Source organism: Rhopilema esculentum, chromosome 14, assembly GCF_057945365.1.
Source record: "Rhopilema esculentum isolate cy_ngs chromosome 14, ASM5794536v1, whole genome shotgun sequence".
NCBI classification, from domain to species: domain Eukaryota; kingdom Metazoa; phylum Cnidaria; class Scyphozoa; order Rhizostomeae; family Rhizostomatidae; genus Rhopilema; species Rhopilema esculentum.
The window spans coordinates 879,814-899,531 of record NC_142828.1 but is presented as its reverse complement, the minus strand read 5'-3'; the positions used below and the strand labels follow the sequence as shown (position 1 = coordinate 899,531).

Here is a 19,718-nt window from a genome sequence, read left to right as displayed (position 1 = left end):
CTTGAAATCCTTCTTGCTTGTTCACAAAAAAGTCACAGGGGCATTGATTTAGTGGGGCATTAACCATTTCTAATAGTGGGGCATTGATTTGACATCTTGACATCGATCTCTCCCCATATCAAATGGTTGCCAGGAAACCATGAAATAATGGACACGTCACGGATACCCTTGCAACCTCGGTCTCAGGTTTGACAGGAAGAAGACCTATGAAGAAGACTTTGTCACTTGCGTAAAGCAGCAAATGAGCATGTAAATATGGCCTCTTCGTGGTTGTTTCTTTTGCTTGGGATCGAATTAATTGCGTTTACAACTGCTTTCTTTTTCGAACTGTCAGATAGAAGCCATGTCGAAAGATGCTTCCACGAGGAATATGATTCAGGCATGACAATTGCTGGTTGGTACAGCCCAGTCCTGTAGTTCGTATATTTAAAAGGTGAAATGGAATGCTGCTGTTTCATTAGACTTTTCGAACAGCAACACAAAAATTCCTAGCAGACCTTGGTAACCTACCAGTAGCAGACCTTTCTCAATAACACTTTTGTTTAGAAATGCGAAAGTAAAAGAGACCAAAAAGTTTATGTAAAATAGGCCTAGGTAGGCTTAAGCATAAGTAAAGAACCCCTTGCCTTGGTAAAGACGAGTGCCATTTTTTGTGTCTAAATCGCGGTCTTGAAACCTCAACTTGTGCACTGGTATTTGCTTTACCCCAGTTAGCAAACAACTGCAATTTTTGAAGTATGTTTCAGGAGGCTTCAGGTAAGGTCACTAAGCCTCTTAATTTGCAAGTCATTAGTGGTACAAACAATCAATGTCATAGTGATTTTTTGTTTTCAGGTACATACAGAATTCAGGATCATGAAGATGGAAATGAAAATTTTATACCAGGCTCAGTTCAGTTGAGGGTTATCGATCCTGACAGGCATGATATGCTACAAAAAGAATATAAAGGAGAAGGAACTTTTGCATTTGCAACCAGCACCTATGGAATTTATGAAATATGCTTTATGAAGCTTCCGTCTACACCCCATGGTAAAACGGTATGTGTGTGAAGTTTTCTAAACCTACTGATGTGACATTTAATCACAGCCCAAAGGCTTTAGAACTTGTTCACAATGATAATTATGTTAGACTACCAGAAATAGCAGGATATATTCACAAATCTCTCAGCTTGTGATTTATCATCAAACAAAACTCTAAAAGCCAATTATGGGATAGAAAGATAGTGTGCTAATTGTAATGTTCATTTCTGTGTGCAAAACCTACACAGTTTTAATAATATGATGCTTATATCTGATTTTGTTAATGACAAGAACAATTCTTAACAAATTCAAGGCATTTTTTAATAGTTTGTTTAAATCATGTTGCAGCTGATTAATATTTTTTGCTATTTTTTGGCATATTTTAAGCAGTGGCGGCTCGTGGGGTAAATTTTTGGTGGGGCTGATGACGTAATCTTCGAAATCTAAAGCCATATACACGGAACGCCAAGAATAATAAAAAGCCTTTCCACTCTTTACTACCTCCAATCAACAAGGCTGTCATCATTTTGAAAGTTTCGATTGAAAAATAAACAAGTGATCATGTATAATTTTTAATAAGCAAAGTAATTAACTATGTTAAATGTTGGTGTGCTCAACTTTATTTATTCAAGTCCGCTGGACCGTTTCTCTCTTCACAAAAAGGGGAGTTCGTGGGGGATGTCCATAAAACATAGACAACTTGAATATGGCCAACCCTTAGACGATATCCTTTGCATTGCATATCATGGCAATTAAAAAAATTTTAAAGAACAAAAAGTTCAAACTGTTAATTGATTAATTTTCATATGAAGTGAAGCTAAAATTGTTCCAGTTGAAAGCCTGCATTGGAAATATGCTTTATGCCATTAGAAGGCCTACGGCCTAGCCTTCCCATTATGAGCTTATTTGAAGATCGGCGAAATTAATTTTGATAAAGATCTAACTTGTATGCTTTATTTCAAAGTTTTGAGGCTGATAATTCGAGTCATTGTATACACGCCACTCTGCTGCGTTCCACTTTAAGATCAACATTGCCTATCACATCACAACAACAAAAATTCAGCTACCGTTGAATTGAATTATTTGGGGCTAGTTTCAACTAGCCCCAAAGGAATTCAGATTCGAGCAGAATTGGCCAATCAGAAGGCAGTCATCAATTGAATAGTAGAGTCATGAGAGGCACTTGATTGGTGCATTCTCTGCTTGTTTGGGGCTAGCCCCAAAAGCTCAGGAGATGGTTTCTGATACGCCTGTTTGTTCAGTTCTCGAAAGAACCGCGGGCAGTGGGACATAAACAAACTAGAGAATGGACAAACAGTGAAACTCGAAGCAACGAAATTAGTGAACAGTGCCAAATTAATAATGGACGTTGATTTTATTTACGTTTATAAATCTAAAACTTATTTTTGGAAATCTTTGGTGGGGCTGAGCCCCACTAGCCCCAATACACGAGCCGCCACTGATTTTAAGGTTTATTATAAAGGACTGTTCTGGAAAATGAGTCCCATTTTTTACTTCATGTTGAGCAGGTAACCTTGGGATGAATCAAAATTCAGTCACAAATTCTGTTCAGGCCCATATGATACTTCAAGCAAAAGATGAGATGCTTAAGAATCAAGGCAGAACAAATCTTGTATCTTTTAATTGACAGGCCAGAGATCCAGTTTCTTCTCCATTAACAATAAAAAAGAAACTGGCATTAAAGAACAGACCAAGAACCTCCAGGCTAATTGTTTGCCAACTATGTAGCACAAAAGCCACACTACAAGTATAGGAGCCTTTCAGCATGTTACATAAAGCCCCATGTTCTTTTATGTGAGTCTCAAGCACCGTCAGAATATAAAATGCTTATCAGCAAAGCAAAACATGAGAATGATTTCATTCAGCATTGAAGATTATTTTTACCACTGTCAATATTATCAATGACCATCAATTTTGGTTATCTTCCCAGCGTGTGTACCTTCATTACGATATCAAAAATGAAGATCAATCAGAATTAGAAGGTGGAATGAATGGAAACAGTACTTCTTTGGAACGCCTTGTTTCTTCTCTTGGTGAACAGTATGAAAATGTTCTCTATATGTATCACAAATTTAAGGTAAATTCCTTTTCAAAGTTTTATTTTGTAAAGAAGTAGAATTTTGCTTTTTGCTCATTTTTGTTGTTGTAGGCGGTCTAGTAGTTAAAGGCTAATCTGATTTATAGTGCTGATAACAAAGATTCAATTTTCTAATCTTTTTTACAATGGACTTACTCAGGCCTGGCAGTTTGAGGCGAGCGATAGCTCACCCCTCGCAACCTGAGGCGAGCTATGAATTGCTCTCCTAAACAGAACATGAAGGGAGAATCACTACCCTAAAGCTTCCATTCACTTTCCCTTTTCCTACTCAGAGAACCCTGAAAACTTACAAGGTTAATTGGGTTATTTTTGTAACAGCGACTTCTCCTGCCATTGCATTTTTTAGAATTAACTTTTTGCTTGTTGGGCCATTTTTGTTATGATAGGCATGAACTTCAATCTATTTGGAAAAAGATAGTTTAGCGCAAGGTAAATTTGTAGCGATTAGAACCTTTCAATCTTAAAGAAAACAGGCATATTTTTGAAAACAAAGTCGAAGGAATTGGTAGGAATTGTAGATTAGGGGATGTAATAAAACAGCAGGTCCCTTCCAGCAATAGAAACAAAACTATCCCTCAAAGAGAACAGGGTACTCTGTCTTGCAGATCGAGCAAGACAACCAAAACATGGAATTCCACTATCCAGCAGCATTTACTGAAAAACCCAGATTGAGTGAAAACTATAATGGCAACATGTTTCGCATTATTGGCAAAGCCTGATCATCGTTCCATCTAGCTATCTACTATATAAACATGACAGACAGCTTTTGTTTAGACAGACGGAGTTCGTTTTCACCTTAGGACTCCGTTGGTAATAGTTTCAATAAGAAAGCGGCACTGATTGGACAACCTCAACAGTAATGTGCTCACGTTTTCTGATTGGCCCATTTCGATCCAAAACTGGGTATTTTCCATCTATGTTCTGACGTTTTATACTCTGAAGAGTGCTAGACGTATAACTCAAGTTTGTTTCAAAATTTGTTTTTCAAAGCTATTTTCAAATTCTGTACAACAAAAAGATTGTTTGGCAAGAGAATTGTTGTTTTTGTGTTGTGCCAGTAGATGGAACTGAAAGAGATTGTTCTTTTAAATACTTCAAGTAAAGGGGGTGTCTAAGTCACGGTTAAAGCAAATACAAATTGAAAGAAGTAAAACAGCATACTCCTGACTGAGGCTATTAAAGGCAACCGACAGATACTAAAGGGGCTTAAGTCATCTGTTCATTGTCTTTAAAGTACATTCTATGTGTTACTGATTTAGCTTGCCTCAGCAAATGAGGGGAGCGATTCACAGCTCACCTATAAAAATACAAACGGCCAGGCCTGCTTACTGTACTAATAATTGTTCTTGAAGTCTGATTTAGTTCTGCTTTATCTTTTATTTTGCAGAAGAGGGAAAAGAAATTCAGGGATCTAAGCCAAACAACCAACAATCGAATTATTTGGTGGGCGGTGCTTCAAGTTATTGTTCTTATTCTCACTGCAGCGTGGCAACTCAGACATTTAACAAGATTTTTTGTATTGAAGAAAATAGTTTGAATAAAACATACATTAATGCTAGTAATACTATAAAACAGTGCTAAATCTGTGTGTATTTATTTTTTTGTGATGCAAATAAATACAGCATCAACAAGTGCAGTCATCTTTGTTCTGATCTTTAAGCTGCAATGTTTACATCACAGGCTGTAGCTTGAGAAGGTAGTGCTTTACTGATCCATCAGATGCTTTACCAGAAATCCACCTGTACACAATGAAACAGATTGAAACATTGAAAGTGTAAGTGTAAAACAAAGCACTTAATTGAACCATTTGCCAAATTGAGCCTTGGCCCAATTAAATTGTCTCATTTACTAATAAAGTTGTTCGTCAAGGCACAGAGGCACGTAGATCCGTCTAAAATAGAAAACCTTTAGATAAAATTTGAATGAAAACAGTAAAAAGTTAAACAGAAACAGCAGACCTAATTAGATAGAACAATTGATCTCAAACATCAAAACAAAATTTTAACCTGTACTTTTCTATAGCTTAAGGTACTTGACAAAATTTATAGACACGAAAGGTTTCACTTTAAATTCATTTAAGCGTTTAATGCACCAATGCTTTTGTCCTAAGGAAACTTGAAAAACGGTTAATATTTTTTAAGAACTGTCACAGCTTAATCTTACACCCTTGTGCATATCATTTGTAAAGAAAAGCAAGTTTTTTGGCTGAAACATGACAAAAAATATTCGTTAAAATTCACATGGTGTAGACTGTAAGTTAATTCCAGATTTGTTAAATACAAGTATTTTTGTAAAAAACGATACCATCTAGATAGCTTTTTCCTGCTTTCCAAAGTTTTCCCTAGACTTCTAAATGCAATCCATAGCAAAACAACCGTCTGCATTTTAATTTGTAAACAAATGCACTTCTAGGTCACTGAGTGTATTGATTCCTTCCATCACAGTTCACTGTTGTTGTCTGTTTGTAGTTAAACGCCTTTTTCTTTTGGCCTCGTTTACAACATTTGAAGTAGAGGTAAATTTGAAAACTCTTGTAATGGTGGATTTATGAAATGAAGGAGAATGTCTTTCTCAGAGACTTTAAAAACACGGAATGGTGTAAAGAAATTTGTTTTACCTACAGGCTCGGGAAACGAAGATGCCTTTGCACTGGAGTACTCTGACAAAAAAGTCGAGGCTCATCAGATGAAGGTTTGAATTTTAAATCAACGCCTTATCTTTGAATAAAATAAAGCAAGAAGAGAACATATGCATGAAAATAAATGCACATATAGAAAATGTGCAAAACAGGCACACGTGGAGCAATGTCAGTAAAGTTTTTCTCCAGAGGGTGCCGAAGTATACGGTCGTGCTCCAGAGAATAGAAATGCTACCAGTGCTCGATTCAGTTCAGTTCAGTTTCATTATTTTAAATTCCACACTTACAATACAATGCAATAAATTACAATACAATTAATATAATTAAAGAATAAAAAAGAGAGCAATTAGATAGAAAATGAATTAAACATATTGAATTGTAAGTGTGAAATTTCTTAAGGAGGAACTCTCTAAGTAGGTAGACTAACGAGAAGAGAGACCCCCTATCAGATCTATAGTTCTAAAATATGGAGCTCATTCAAAGTTAATACTGGGTCAAATCAAATGCACAATGATTAGAAATTTTGTGAACAAAAAGAGATTAATTGATGACCAGTGTTGTAAATTTTCTAGAAAATGCATCTTCAGTTTTGATTTAAAAGTAAGTTTTAAGTTAGCCGTTCTAATATTATCAGGCAATTCATTCCAGAGTTTGGCACCGAGATACCTTATAGAGCTTAAGCCATATCTGACTGTATTCTTTTGAGTTAAGTAGATATTGCCCCTTATAGCTTGCCTTGTAGAATATTGATGAACATATAGGCTCAAACAAAAGAAATCATGAAAGCAACTGGGAGATATTTTATGAATTGATTCATAGACAAAAGTTAAAAGCTTCAGATGGAAAACATCAGATAGTTTAAGAATTTTTTAAGTCTTTGAAAATGGGAGAAGAATGTGAGCAAAAAGATTCAAATGAGATAGGTCTGACAACCTTTTTTGTAATTTAAAGATGGGATCAACATATGTTATACAAGTACTCCCCCAAACAATTATTCCATATTGCATAAATGATAAGAATAAAGCATTATACAAGCATAACAAACTGGAGCCCTGGGTGGATATGGTATTAATCCTACTCCTGAGTTAATTTTCCTTTTTTTAATGCTCCTTGAGTAAATGCTCCAGATTGGTTGTAAAGCCTTTAGGAGTTAACGATTGAAGATTGAAGACCAGTATAATTGAATATACTTGTCACAGAGCAAATCTTTTGTGACACAAGCAATGTAGTGAGGGGAGCTGGTGCAAAGAAACACAAATCTTGTGCTTTTAGGGGTAAAATCATGAAACTTTGCCCAAAAAGTCTATATAACAAAGAAAATATTTGGCCTTGGCTGAGGCTGTACTGGAAAAATTGATAGAAGAGGCCTTGCAGAGAGGCCTGCTTCAGATGCCAGGTAGAAACAAATACCAATGCAAATACAAATACATGTGTCAAACAAAAGGAGAAGAGATCATTTGATTTGCCTGGGAAAGTAATTTACATAAGTACTTAAAGACGGCACTATTCTTTACCTTTGGATTTCCCTTGGTACTTGGCTTTGGTACAAAAGTTATTGATATTTGGTGCCATTTTGGTATACAACATTGAACTGTCTCCTCTTCTTTCACACAGTCAGAATACAAACTTTGTCAATCACCAAACATATTTTCTTCTTACTGTAGTCTGCAAATTCAGGCATGCAAAAATTTATTTTTAGGGCACAGATATGATAAATATGCATTGTGTGACAAAATGCCATACTTTTTGTTTCAAACCTTGTTGCTATGGTTTAATGACAAGGATCTTGGCCATTGCACTAATTTGAAAACAATGTATAATTCAAGCTTGGCAAATGTTCTCTACCTTTTAGTTTAGGGGGTACAAAAGACTCAGCCATGCAAATATAAGAGTTTTCAGCCTAGTTATGGTGATTCATTTGAGCTGCTATTTGATGTAGGATGACCTTATCATATAATAAAATTGGCATAGACAATTGATTACTAATTTAGATACTTGCATAAGATGATCTTCTATTAATAAGTAATCAGTTTTTTTTCTTTTGCATTGTCACGCAAGTATACTAATTATTGTAATCACAATCATCAATATCGTTAACAACACCTTCATTGATAATAAATTATCTTTATTTTCACAAATATTGATTCACTGATTGCCTTTTTTATCACATTGAATTATTCCTTCTTTTAGCATGCATGTGCCCCCCTCTATTTGGATGAGAACTCGAAGGTTGCTATAATATCCTGTGATCAAGTCGGATCTTATTTGTTGTCAGCTACATTGGACTTAAAACAAGGGGGGAAAGGCTGCTTAGCTTTTAAAGCTTGGGATTCTGCCAGTGTGTTGGGATTTACCCCCATAGAGATGCATATAGATGGTGGAGAGAGGACTGTCACCCAAGATGGGAAATTTAGGTATGCTCAATGTTTATTTGCATTTTTTTGGTATCATTCTCAGGAGGTTCTATCTAAATGGCATTAAGATCTCTGCAACAGACCAGTTAGCAGGGCCTGCATCACAGGGGAGGGGGGCAAGGAGCCATGGCCTCCCCCCTTTGAAACTTTGGCTGAGTTTGAAACTTTGGTGTGGGATCTTTTATTTTTTTATAATTACTTACCGGTTTGAAAGAACATTTCCGGGATGCTTAAAGGCCTGTTCTGCAAGCCTCCAGTGGTCTTTATTATGTATAATTTTTTATAGGATAAAGAATATTGTAATTATACATACCTTTTTATTGCTTCATCAGAACCACCCCACTGTCATTGACATTTTGCATCTTGTCATTCTTGAATTTGCGCTTGCTTCAGTTTTTGTCGAAGTTTGCAGGGATAATGAAACAAAGTTTACTTGTTTTGACAAGTTTACTTGTTTTTACTTTCCAAATGTACAAATTTGAGATAGCCTTGTTAAACTTTTGCCTAATGTAACGAATATATTTTAATTATATAATAAATCAAACCCTAGCTAGATTTCATCGTTTGACTTATTTCTTGGGCTTTAATGCAAAACAACAAACAAGTCCGATATTACTAATATATTTCCTCGTTATAAGTTCAGGCACTCTGTGGCTGGGTGCAAGAGGATATGGCCTCCTAAAGCACAAAGATTTGTCGAAAAATTTCGGAAATTTGCTAACTTTTGGACTTTTATATCAATTTATGTTCTGTTGTTTGTATTTTGTTAATTTTTGCTTTGTAGATATTTACTGCCATTCTTGGAAGAGCCAGCAGGCGAGCCAGGTTTTATGATCGATTCGCTTGGTACTTGTGTTGCTTTACTTATTGAGACAGACGTTCTCATCTGGAAAATATTAAAAGTATGTTTTCCAACAAATTCTAAGAATTTCTGAGCTTCAAACCATGGATGTTAAAGATAGCATTTAACATTAACAAATTTTCATTGTATTTAAGCATTTAATTATATGTTTGTTCATAAAGATAGATAAGTGACATGTAATTATGCGCTTTTTTCATGGAAAAAGTTTTTGGTCTATCAATTGCAAGAAATGTCTCTTAAGAACGTCATAATTTCATTCAGAACCATCTGCTATAGCCAATTTTTCTAGAATCTCACTTCATTGAGTTTTCTGTTATGCTCCGCTTTTTCTATATCTCTAAATTATGTACACTTGATTACTGTTTGAACTGATTTTTAAATTGTGATTTAGTGTCAATTTAAGCTGTTTAATTTTTTATGCATTAATCCCAGGATCTCTTATCTTTGTTACAGAAGGAATTGAATATCTTGAGCCTGCAGCTGAGTCATTCATTGAAGCTCAAACCAAATCACCAGGGTTTGGATTTGTGTCTTCTTCGGTTTAATGGTAAGCCCCAATTTATTTGAATCTGAACAATCCTTGAGTTTTACGTTATTAAATTACTCTAGTAGCTTCAACTGCTTCTTGAAAAATTTATCAAAATCTTTTCCGGATCCCTCACAATGCTTTAGCAATAGAAAAAACAATTAGATTCACTTAAGCAACTTTTGATATTGAAGAAAACAGTAAATGTCGAAACGGTGTCTTGATCACACGTTGTTAACCAGCGATTTTCTATTAGCATTATCAAATGGCTCCCGGAAATTTTTGTAGAACACAAGCTAGGCCAAGGAAACCCTGAGCTTTGGTCAGTTTTAACAGTGAGAACAAGACATCATCCTTCTTACCAGTCCGTAGGATATTTTGGCCACATTGATCTCCTAAACAATGTATGGTGGCAGACAAACCTAGGAGCTGCCCGCTTTCCGAGACAATTAACAAGACTAAGGCAACAAGTAAAGCTTGATTAAAGTTTTTGAATTATATTTTATTCTCATGCTCATAAAAAGTTATTCAAATGAGTGAGTTTTTCGACAGTTTGATGGTATTAGAGGGCCTCCATTTAGAAGAAAAATATTGTAACACTCAGATTGAGCTGTAACAATCTGAGAAATGTAGAAATGGCAGTAAAGAATTGAACAGATAGGAAAAAGTCATGAAAACATGTACCAAAAAGAAAATAATTTGGTAATTTCATTTGAAAATGTTTTATTTCTATTTTATATGATCTCTTTTTTATTAGCTGTTTTATTGAGATAATTCTGAAGTTCTTTTATTAATATTCGTTTTAATTTCAGCTAGTTATAGCATATCAGTTATGGAGACTGGAAGTTTTTCAATATGGAATTTAAATGACTCAGGTTTGTAGAAACAGTCTTTTTCATTTTTGTTATAGACTTTTGGGGTACTTTCGACTTTGAGCATCCTTTATCAGGGAATGTTACTGACGACAGCTGAATCAATAGCTGGAGGATTTCTAGAGTGGAAAGCAGGTCTTAAGTTCTCATTTCACCCGTTATTTGCTATTTAAATGGCTGATCTGAGATTCAACGTTTAACGTACTGAAATTTGTGGCTATTTGTTAAGTCTGTAAAATGAATTGAAGCAGTGCGAAAGCAACAATAAGCATATATCGCTAATTTCAGCAAAGTTCTGCTTTAGAGCTACTAGGCTCTCGTTGCTGTTGGTTTGAGTTGCAAAAAACGGTCAACTTATTTGACCACTAACATTTTGTCTTGAAATGCAAAAACATTAAAGTACAGCCATCTTGCGGACATTGCTGAAAACAAAGCGCCATTGGTTACGAGGGTACCGCTTACAGTCATACCAAACTAGGATCAGGTATCAAGTTCTGAAATATTTTCAATACAATCCTGTTATATCATGTTCTATAAATTGCTGTTACCCTCTAGTCGAAAACTGACAACAGCGACAAATATTGACATACTGTCAAAGTAAAATACTAACAAACCGTCATTTCTAATGCTAAAAGTAGTATCACTAATGCCAATACAGTTATTTCTGTTACTATCACTACTGTCAATGCTATATTGTCCATTTCTTTCACTAGTGCTAGCACTGTTATGTCCATTACTATCTCTAGTGCTATTATTGTTATGTCCATTAGTATCACTAATGCCAATACAGTTATTTCTGTTACTATCACTAGTGTCAATGCTATATTGTCCATTTCTTTCACTAGTGCTAGCACTGTTATGTCCATTACTATCTCTAGTGCTATTTTTGTTATGTCCATTAGTATCACTAATGCCAATACAGTTATTTCTGTTACTATCACTAGTGTCAATGCTATATTGTCCATTTCTTTCACTAGTGCTAGCACTGTTATGTCCATTACTATCTCTAGTGCTATTTTTGTTATGTCCATTAGTATCACTAATGCCAATACAGTTATTTCTGTTACTATCACTACTGTCAATGCTATATTGTCCATTTCTTTCACTAGTGCTAGCACTGTCATGTTCATTACTATCTCTAGTGCTATTATTGTTATGTCCATTAATATCACTAATGTCAATACAGTTATTTCTGTTACTATCACTAGTGTCGATGCTATGTTGTCCATTTCTTTCACTAGTGCTAGCACTGTCATGTCCATTACTATCTCTAGTGCTATTTTTGTTATGTCCATTAGTATCACTAATGCCAATACAGTTGTTTCTGTTACTATCACTACTGTCAATGCTATATTGTCCATTTCTTTCACTAGTGCTAGCACTGTCATGTCCATTACTATCTCTAGTGCTATTTTTGTTATGTCCATTAGTATCACTAATGCCAATAAAGTTATTTCTGTTACTATCACTAGTGTCGATGCTATATTGTCCATTTCTTTCACTAGTGCTAGCACTGTTATGTCCATTACTATCTCTAGTGCTATTATTGTTATGTCCATTAATATCACTAATGCCAATACAGTTATTTCTGTTACTATCACTAGTGTCGATGCTATATTGTCCATTTCTTTCACTAGTGCTAGCACTGTTATGTCCATTACTATCTCTAGTGCTATTATTGTTATGTCCATTAATATCACTAATGCCAATACAGTTATTTCTGTTACTATCACTAGTGTCGATGCTATATTGTCCATTTCTTTCACTAGTGCTAGCACTGTCATGTCCATTACTATCTTTTGTGCTATTATTGTTATGTCCATTAGTATCACTAATGCCAATACAGTTATTTCTGTTACTATCACTAGTGTCGATGCTATATTGTCCATTTCTTTCACTAGTGCTAGCACTGTCATGTCTATTACTATCTCTGGTGCTATTATTGTTATGTCCATTACTATCTCTTGTGCCAATACTTTCATGTCCATCACTATCGCTAGTGCTAATACTGTTATGTCCAATACTGCTTTGTCTGTTAGTATCACTAGTGCCAAGACTGTTATGTCCATTAGTATCATTTGTGCCAATACTGTTATGTCCATTACTATCACTGGTGCCAATACTGTTATATCGATTTCTATCACAGGTGCCAAGACTGTTATGTCAATTACTGTCAATACCACCATGAGAGTTATTCTCATTTCTGTTATTTCGAATACTGACAGTAATGTCAATACTGTTTTGCCTAATGCTGTCGATACCTTGGCACTAGGTATATAATGTTCACCATTTTTGGTCAAATCATGTGTCTAAATTTTGTTATGTTTATCTTGCGGCCAGATTTTTCCAGCCGCTAACCACAGTTGTGCTCATATTGTCGTTAACTTTCCAAGAAAGAAGATTGGATCCATTAAAAATTAAATGATTTTCACATTTTAGGTGGAATGTTGATAAATGCCAGTATAAGAATATTCCAGCCGAAACATTTTATAAGTCTGTTTTCGCTGCCCATGAATTGACTGGCCGTGATGCAACTGATTTGTGTTGGGAAACAAACAAGAAAAACATAAATAAAGATTTAAAAAAGGTTCATTATCTTCCGATGCTAGTAATAGACTGTCACTTTTTGCAGGAAAATATCTGAATACTGGCATGTCAACGCTTAAAATAGTCAAAAGAAAATTAATGGTATTAAATCAAAGAGTGAAATTACACAAAAGACTATACTTCTTGATGAATCGCAGCTTTTTGAGACTGAGTTCGTTGTTTCTAAAAGTTTGAGTCAGAATAGTATAAAACTTTTCGAAGCAGAAAAAAACAACTAAAACAGAGAAAACAATAGGAGCATGTCATTACAATTTGGTTCGTGAAACACTTTTGCAAATAAAGGTTAAAAGGATTTTTAAGGGAAAGGTCGTGCCATGTTTTGTGGGTATGCAATTCGACTGCTGCGGTCATGTCACTACCTTTTCTTCCAAAATCTCACGAACAATCGGCAGAAATTTTACGTCACAGTTGAATTTATAAAGAAGATTTATCATGTGAAGTAACAACGATTCGCAGAAAAGCAAATTTATTGGCAACATTTTGGCAGCGCCGATAGGAGTAAGTTGAACATGACGATGTTGTCTTGTAACATAATATTTTCCTTTTTGACCATGTGGGGGGGGGGGGGCAGCTATCAATAACAGGTAACGTGCAGGTATGTATTTATTGCTCATTGGCTTTAACGAGCATGAATACAGTGTGTTCATGTTGTTAAATGCTTCTTATTGTCTATCTTAAATTTAATATTGCAAGGTACCAATATTTATTTTTTTTGCAGAACGTGGCCTTTAGTAACTAAATAAATTTTGACAAACAGATTTTCTTTTGGAAATAGAATTGAAGAGCAGAAAGATAGCACACTCAAGTACTTTTAATTCAACATTCTTCAGAGTAGGAACAAAGGAGATTGACTAAGCGTGAGAAAAAAGGACATCAAAACAAGGATCTCAACTTGTATAGATAAAACGAGCTTGTTTTCTCTCTTGGGCTTTTTAACTAAGTGGCTGGCCAAATCAAAGTGAGCGGCCGCCAGATTATCAAAGTAAGAAACAAGCTAAACGCTTCTTTTTACCTCTTACGTTACTTTCAATCCGCATCTGGATATGTATATTCTGCTAACCATCGATCATTATGCGATGTTTATATTCTGAGGAGTGTTGCGCAAAAAGTACTTTATCTTCAAATATTTGCGGTACCAAAGCTTACGAAGTTTTCTTTCATTCAGGTGTATTAATTGCCAAGACAATCTCTTTTGCTGCAAAATCGAATGGAACTTCAGAATCTTTGAGAAGTGAGAATTTTTACAACCTCTTTTAAGACCCCGTTTACGCTGTGGCGGACAAATTTTGATCGGCACCCAGCTTGCAGTTTTGTTGCGTTTATGATGTACATGCGATGTACATGCGCTAACCGCGCCAATGTTTGTAAATAAATCAGCAAAACATTAGTACTGCAAGGAAGCGAGCTGCAATTTGAGGGGTTACTTTCTTTAGAGAGTTACTTTCTTTTGGGGGTCACAAGAAAGGGAATGTTTCCCAGAAACTGCGTAAAACTTAATGGGAAAAGAGATTCTTATAAGACGAGTAGAAGGGGAATTCTTATAGGCACAGACTGCTTTAAAACTCTTTTGAATATTTTGATCCTTTCTTTTTAAACAAAATTGGACGATCCGGCGTACAAGTTTAACCCGCCACAGTGTCAACGCAGATTCGTACAGACTTTGTGCGTCTCTAAATTCTTTAGCTACCGTGTATATGTGAGTTCTTTATCAGTTAATTTTGTTATCTCTTTATTTCTGATTATTTTCGTCATTGTTATTGAATCTGATGATGCTGTGCACTAAATCGCTTTGATTAACCTTATTCTTGGGCTTTGTTGAGTAACAGTAAGTCATCGCTTAAAAGAAATGGCATATAGGAAACTGCAACCTGCAAGCATAGAGAATATATTCTCCTTTAAAAGAAACAATACAGCCTGTTTTTCCAATTTCTAATGTCTGTTGCCAAGTTAAGAAAATTCAATCAAAGTTCATATTTAAGAAGTTTGTGATATTAAATTCATTAATTTTCCTTTTGGGGTATCCTTATTTACTATGCAGTCGAATTCAAAGAAGCAACTTTAACAAGAATGCATTATTTAAAAAAAGTTTCTAAATGGACATTCAAGAGATCTACCAACTTCATTTGGAAATATTTCCTTTCATTAAAAGAATTAGAGAGCCTCACATGACAATCCGAGTTTCTTTTAAGCGGGGACTTGCTGTATTTGGTTTGTTGGGGTGGGGTTCCTACCGATTTTGATTTTGACTTCTATCTATATCATATAGTCCAGTGGCTGGAGGGGGAGCATTACCACTTTGACTCGTTTATGCTTGTTTTTAGCTCTAAAAACAAAGTATATCGTTATCCAAAGACACCACCCTAAAAAGAGTTAAACCCCCAATATCTTGGAAAAGCCCCCCAAACGGCCTGATCAACACTCAGATTCGAAATCTGCATCAAAAACTGCTCTAGAAATATAAGATCTCGCAAAGTCTCCTTCAAGCTGGTAATGCTTCTCTTCCAGCCACTGGACGGAAATTCCAATCTTGTAATTTTTTTTATTTTCTTAACATAGGTTATTGATCTCCACGTTCTTTTTATCCCCTCCATTACTTTACTTTCGGGGGTATATCTACCGTACGCTAAAAATTTAGCCCATTCATCCAGTAATTCCATTTGTGAAACGGATGAACGTGTATAATTTTGTCAACAATGTGCTTTGAATGAATTCATTCCTTTGGAAGTAAACATTTCTAGCTTTGGTAGAAGTAATTTTTTTATTTTATCTCAGAACTGTATCATTTTTAGAGATCCATCGTCTTACAACTTCAAATGCAGTTTTTACGGACGACGATGGTAAGCTGTGGATGTTCTCATGTGAGTTGAATTGCTTTTCGAGCATAAAATTACCCGGATTGGTCGGTGGATGCGATGTCTTTGCTGTCACGACTCTGCCTAAAAGCAGTTCTGGTAAGTTGAGCATTTTAGTCTTGTATCTCTTTTCCCTGATCTTTCACATTTTTTGCCGTAATGCAAGTATCAAACCATCCTTTAATAATAATACAAATGCCAGTAAACTTGTACAAATACCAGTGAAAACAACTGAAGTACAAAGGATATGAAAACGAGGATATCCTTGGTACGATATTCCATTAATTTCCTAGGTTCCAATTCAGCACTTACTGGCATGGATCTCATCTCATGTTTTTGAAGACTTTCCATAGTCCTAGATGCAACAAATGCGTCCTGCTTGTATAAGTGCTAATCCCAAGTCAATCGAATTTGAAGCAATGCGTTCTCAAAAATATTCCTAGCAGATAGAGAAGCGAAGTATTACCTCTCTCTAAAAGTAGCAAACTTGTATCCGTTTATATCATGACTAATTCCCCTAATCGAGTTGTAAAACTGAGGTAATGCATTATTATCACCTATGAATTTCAGTTCTGTAGTAAAAGTTTTCTTCAGCTTCTAAAATTTAGAATGTAAAAATTGCCCACTTTTCTCTGAACTGATATCAATTTTGTGTAATCATAAAGCACGTACCCGCGCGTCGCACCCGCGCGTTGCACCCGCGCGTCGCACCCTCGCGTCTTTAACGTCTAGCCTGAAAAATGCGCGAGCTTATTTGAAAGTTCCCAACATTGCTGCTCAAGTTTGAGTAGATCTTTTTAATAGCACTAAACATTACACATAAATAATGCCACAAAGAGGTGTTATGCAAAATAACATACTCTCGGCGATACTTTATACTGTAAATAAGTCAAATTCAAGATCTTTTTGAATTTTTGGAAACCCTTAAATCAGTTAATTTTATGTTTATATGTCAGTCTTTTTGTTGTTTTTATGAATATGTTGGAAGGAGCCTTATCTATCCAGTATTTGTTCTATCCAGTATGTAGATTTCACAGAATTGCATATAAATATTGGTTAGGACGTCAATATCCGTCAGGTTGACTTAATTTATTGGGAGACAGATCAAGGGATGGTGAAATCTATTTTGCAGAGAGGCAGAGAAAGTAATGATTGTATTTTCGATAAAAAAGGCCGCCACCCTTTGGCGGCAAGAAAAATTTTCTATTATGTTAATCTAGGGACAGCCAGTGACTATATCTAAAATATATTTTATTGGGATAAAATCTAAGGTAATGTTTGCAAGGATTTTTTATAACTAGTTTCCATTGTTTTATCTATTTTAATGTTGACATGAAAAGGAAGGGTATTACAAACTGTCTATTTCCTTCACAATTCCACTAACGTTTATATCCTGAATTGTATAAGGCGAGTAATCTCTACGTGTAAAAAGTTATTTTCAAAGGTTGTAATCAAATATCTAAAAAGATTAACAGTATTCAAAAGTTTTAAGTCCATTTACCTTGTAGCAAAGTCCACGACAAGAATTTCAGAATCCAGTTTTTTTAAGGATTGGACTGCTTTAGCATTTTAGTTTTTATTTTATCAGGAATGTCTCAAGAACATGAACGACTTGTCTATACAAACCCCAAAACGAGGGGAAATTACTGAGCACTGAGCAAAATTTTTGCGATGATGCCCTAGAGATCAGCTTAAAATACATTTGAGAATATCCCCCCCCCTCCCCACACTATGCTACTGATAAATACTGATAAAAATAAATAAAATAAAATCTGGGCGTTACTTTGTTACTATTAGCTACCAACAAATGATTTTTTCCGAATAAAGCAAAATTTACCGAAGGACACAGAACTATTAAGAGGGGTGTCGCACCCCCTACACCTCCCTCTCCCCGCTAAATCCGCCCCTGACTATCATTAACTGCAGAGAAAAAGTTAGCAGACAAAAAACCGCACTAAATTGAATTCCAAATTCTTAAAGTGTTAACCAAAAATATTTTCCACGTGAAAGTATCCGGTGGGCTGGATATAATCTTGCTGCGGGCCGGAGTTGCCCCGCGGGCAAAAGGCTTAGAATAGCTGACGTTTCCTGCAAAGCCCTTGAGGAAAATTTTATTGTTACCGAAAAAACCCTTTTCCTTTGAGAGCTGACTTTTTCATTTCGAAATTACAATTGATCTTTGCGAATGTCCTTTGTCTTAGTATAATGAATCAAGTTTTAGGAAATTCTTATTAAGTAACTTTCTTTAATTTGGCAGAGGATGCCTTCATTGAGCTGGATTATCACCGTAAAGATATGCAACAAGAAAGCTTTTGCGCAGTTTTATCTTACAATCCGTAGTTGTCAAGATTTTCGGTTAATTGTGATGTTTATCTAAAGGTTTTTGAAAATCTCGATTTCTTGAAATCGAATTCATGCATAAAATCACCACCAACGACTCATCGCATTATCAAAGTTTATAGGCGTTGCTCTCATGAACAAAATTTTCAGGTAGATCTTGATCTGAGTAATCTCTTTAGGAAAATAAGATTGAACATTGCTTATAAATGTGTGAATGTGAACATTCAAAACTGCTACTTTGAGATTTTAGCAATCGCTTGTTATCATATAGATTTAAAAGAAAGCATGGCTATCAAAGTTGTCTGAAACAGCATTTTCAACGGGGCAATGGCCACCTTTTTGCTAGGAGTAACTTCATTGATTTTATTCCAGCAAGCCTATTGCTTTTTCTTAGCAAAGTAAATTGTCCCCTTTCAATTCCCAACTTACAGCGATAATTGTTCAACAAATACTACCGAATACCGAAACGCTTTCGTTAAACGTTCATCGCACACTCATGAATTATTCAACTCGTATTCGCTTGTTTAAAAATAACGTATAATAAAAGAATGGGGTATTAAGATCTATTTGCCCTCTTTTTTATAGCTCACCCCCTTCCCCCTTTTGGCTCACCCCCAAGCCCCTTTTGGCAAGCGATAACTGGGGCTTGGTCTTGATGCTTTAAAGAGAATCACCTTACTACGTAACTGACAAACTCGAAAATGGCAACCAATCATAAGGCAACTGCTCTTGCCTGCAGATATAAGTTACAGTTTTGTCCTTGGATAAAAGTAAATCCATATGCATTTTAAAAGAAATTCGAAGCCATTTTTTAGAATTCCAGGATTTTTATCCATTAATTATTTCTTTAGTTGAAGATCAACAGTGTTTTCACGCGTTTTGTTCGACAAGTCTTTTCACAATTTATGTTCTCTTTTTGAACAGCTTTGCTCGCCGTTTGCCACGAAGGACACACTGTAAACATTTACTCGTTTGACTACACTGCGCTTGGGAGCTCGAAAGAAACCATTTATTGCCAAAGGCCAATTAAGATTCTGTTCAGCTCAGTGCCTGTCGATGCAATGGGTTTTTTGAGAGAAGATACACTCGCTTTGTCGTCCAGTTCAAATCGGACAATTACAATATGGACAGGAATTTCGGATTGCATGTATTCGTGAGACTACTAAAAGCCATAACAGCCCTCCGCAACAGTTGGTAAGCGTGAAAACGACAACAGTAAAAGTGGCCTTAATGAATAACCCTGAGAAGAAAACCGCAGGATAATTGTCACCTGGTTGAAAGGAACGTTTTTAGTCCTAAGTCAAACCATGGTCAATCAACGTCAAAGCTTCTTTGTCCCAAAGGAAGCGAAACCGTTTCGAGAGGCTTCTTGTTTGAATATTCACACATAGCACTGTATGCATAGCCGTAAATGCTATTATATGTTAAAGATTTGTTTGTACTTTATGATGAAGTTCTAAGTAAGTTTC

General features: G+C 35.5%; 2 protein-coding genes and 1 long non-coding RNA gene across 4 annotated transcripts; 2 read left to right on the top strand and 1 right to left on the bottom strand.

Moving 5' to 3' along the window:
* The first annotated feature begins 184 nt into the window (after positions 1–184).
* On the top strand, positions 185–4,855 carry LOC135695936 (transmembrane emp24 domain-containing protein 4). The gene is made up of 4 exons (XM_065215165.2): positions 185–394; positions 835–1,037; positions 2,971–3,117; positions 4,526–4,855. Exons 1-4 carry the CDS (start codon positions 256–258, stop codon positions 4,673–4,675), a joined length of 639 nt encoding a protein of 212 aa, XP_065071237.2. The 5' UTR covers positions 185–255; the 3' UTR covers positions 4,676–4,855.
* Positions 4,688–5,581, bottom strand: LOC148958503 (uncharacterized). Its single transcript, XR_016144605.1, has 2 exons — positions 5,443–5,581; positions 4,688–4,877 (listed from the first exon to the last, which is right to left on the bottom strand). It is a non-coding gene; the product is annotated as an uncharacterized LOC148958503 (long non-coding RNA).
* A 106-nt stretch (positions 5,582–5,687) lies between these two features.
* Positions 5,688–19,680, top strand: LOC135695934 (uncharacterized). 2 transcript variants are annotated; one of them, XM_065215163.2, is made up of 8 exons: positions 5,688–5,829; positions 7,967–8,190; positions 8,975–9,092; positions 9,509–9,599; positions 10,391–10,453; positions 14,223–14,288; positions 15,847–16,008; positions 19,174–19,680. In XM_065215163.2, the coding sequence occupies exons 1-8, from the start codon at positions 5,701–5,703 to the stop codon at positions 19,404–19,406; spliced, it is 1,086 nt and encodes a 361-aa protein (XP_065071235.2). In that variant the 5' UTR covers positions 5,688–5,700; the 3' UTR covers positions 19,407–19,680. The 2 variants fall into 2 exon arrangements, with proteins under 2 accessions (XP_065071235.2, XP_065071234.2); XM_065215162.2 differs by having other exon boundaries at positions 9,506–9,599.
* Positions 19,681–19,718: the final 38 nt, after the last annotated feature.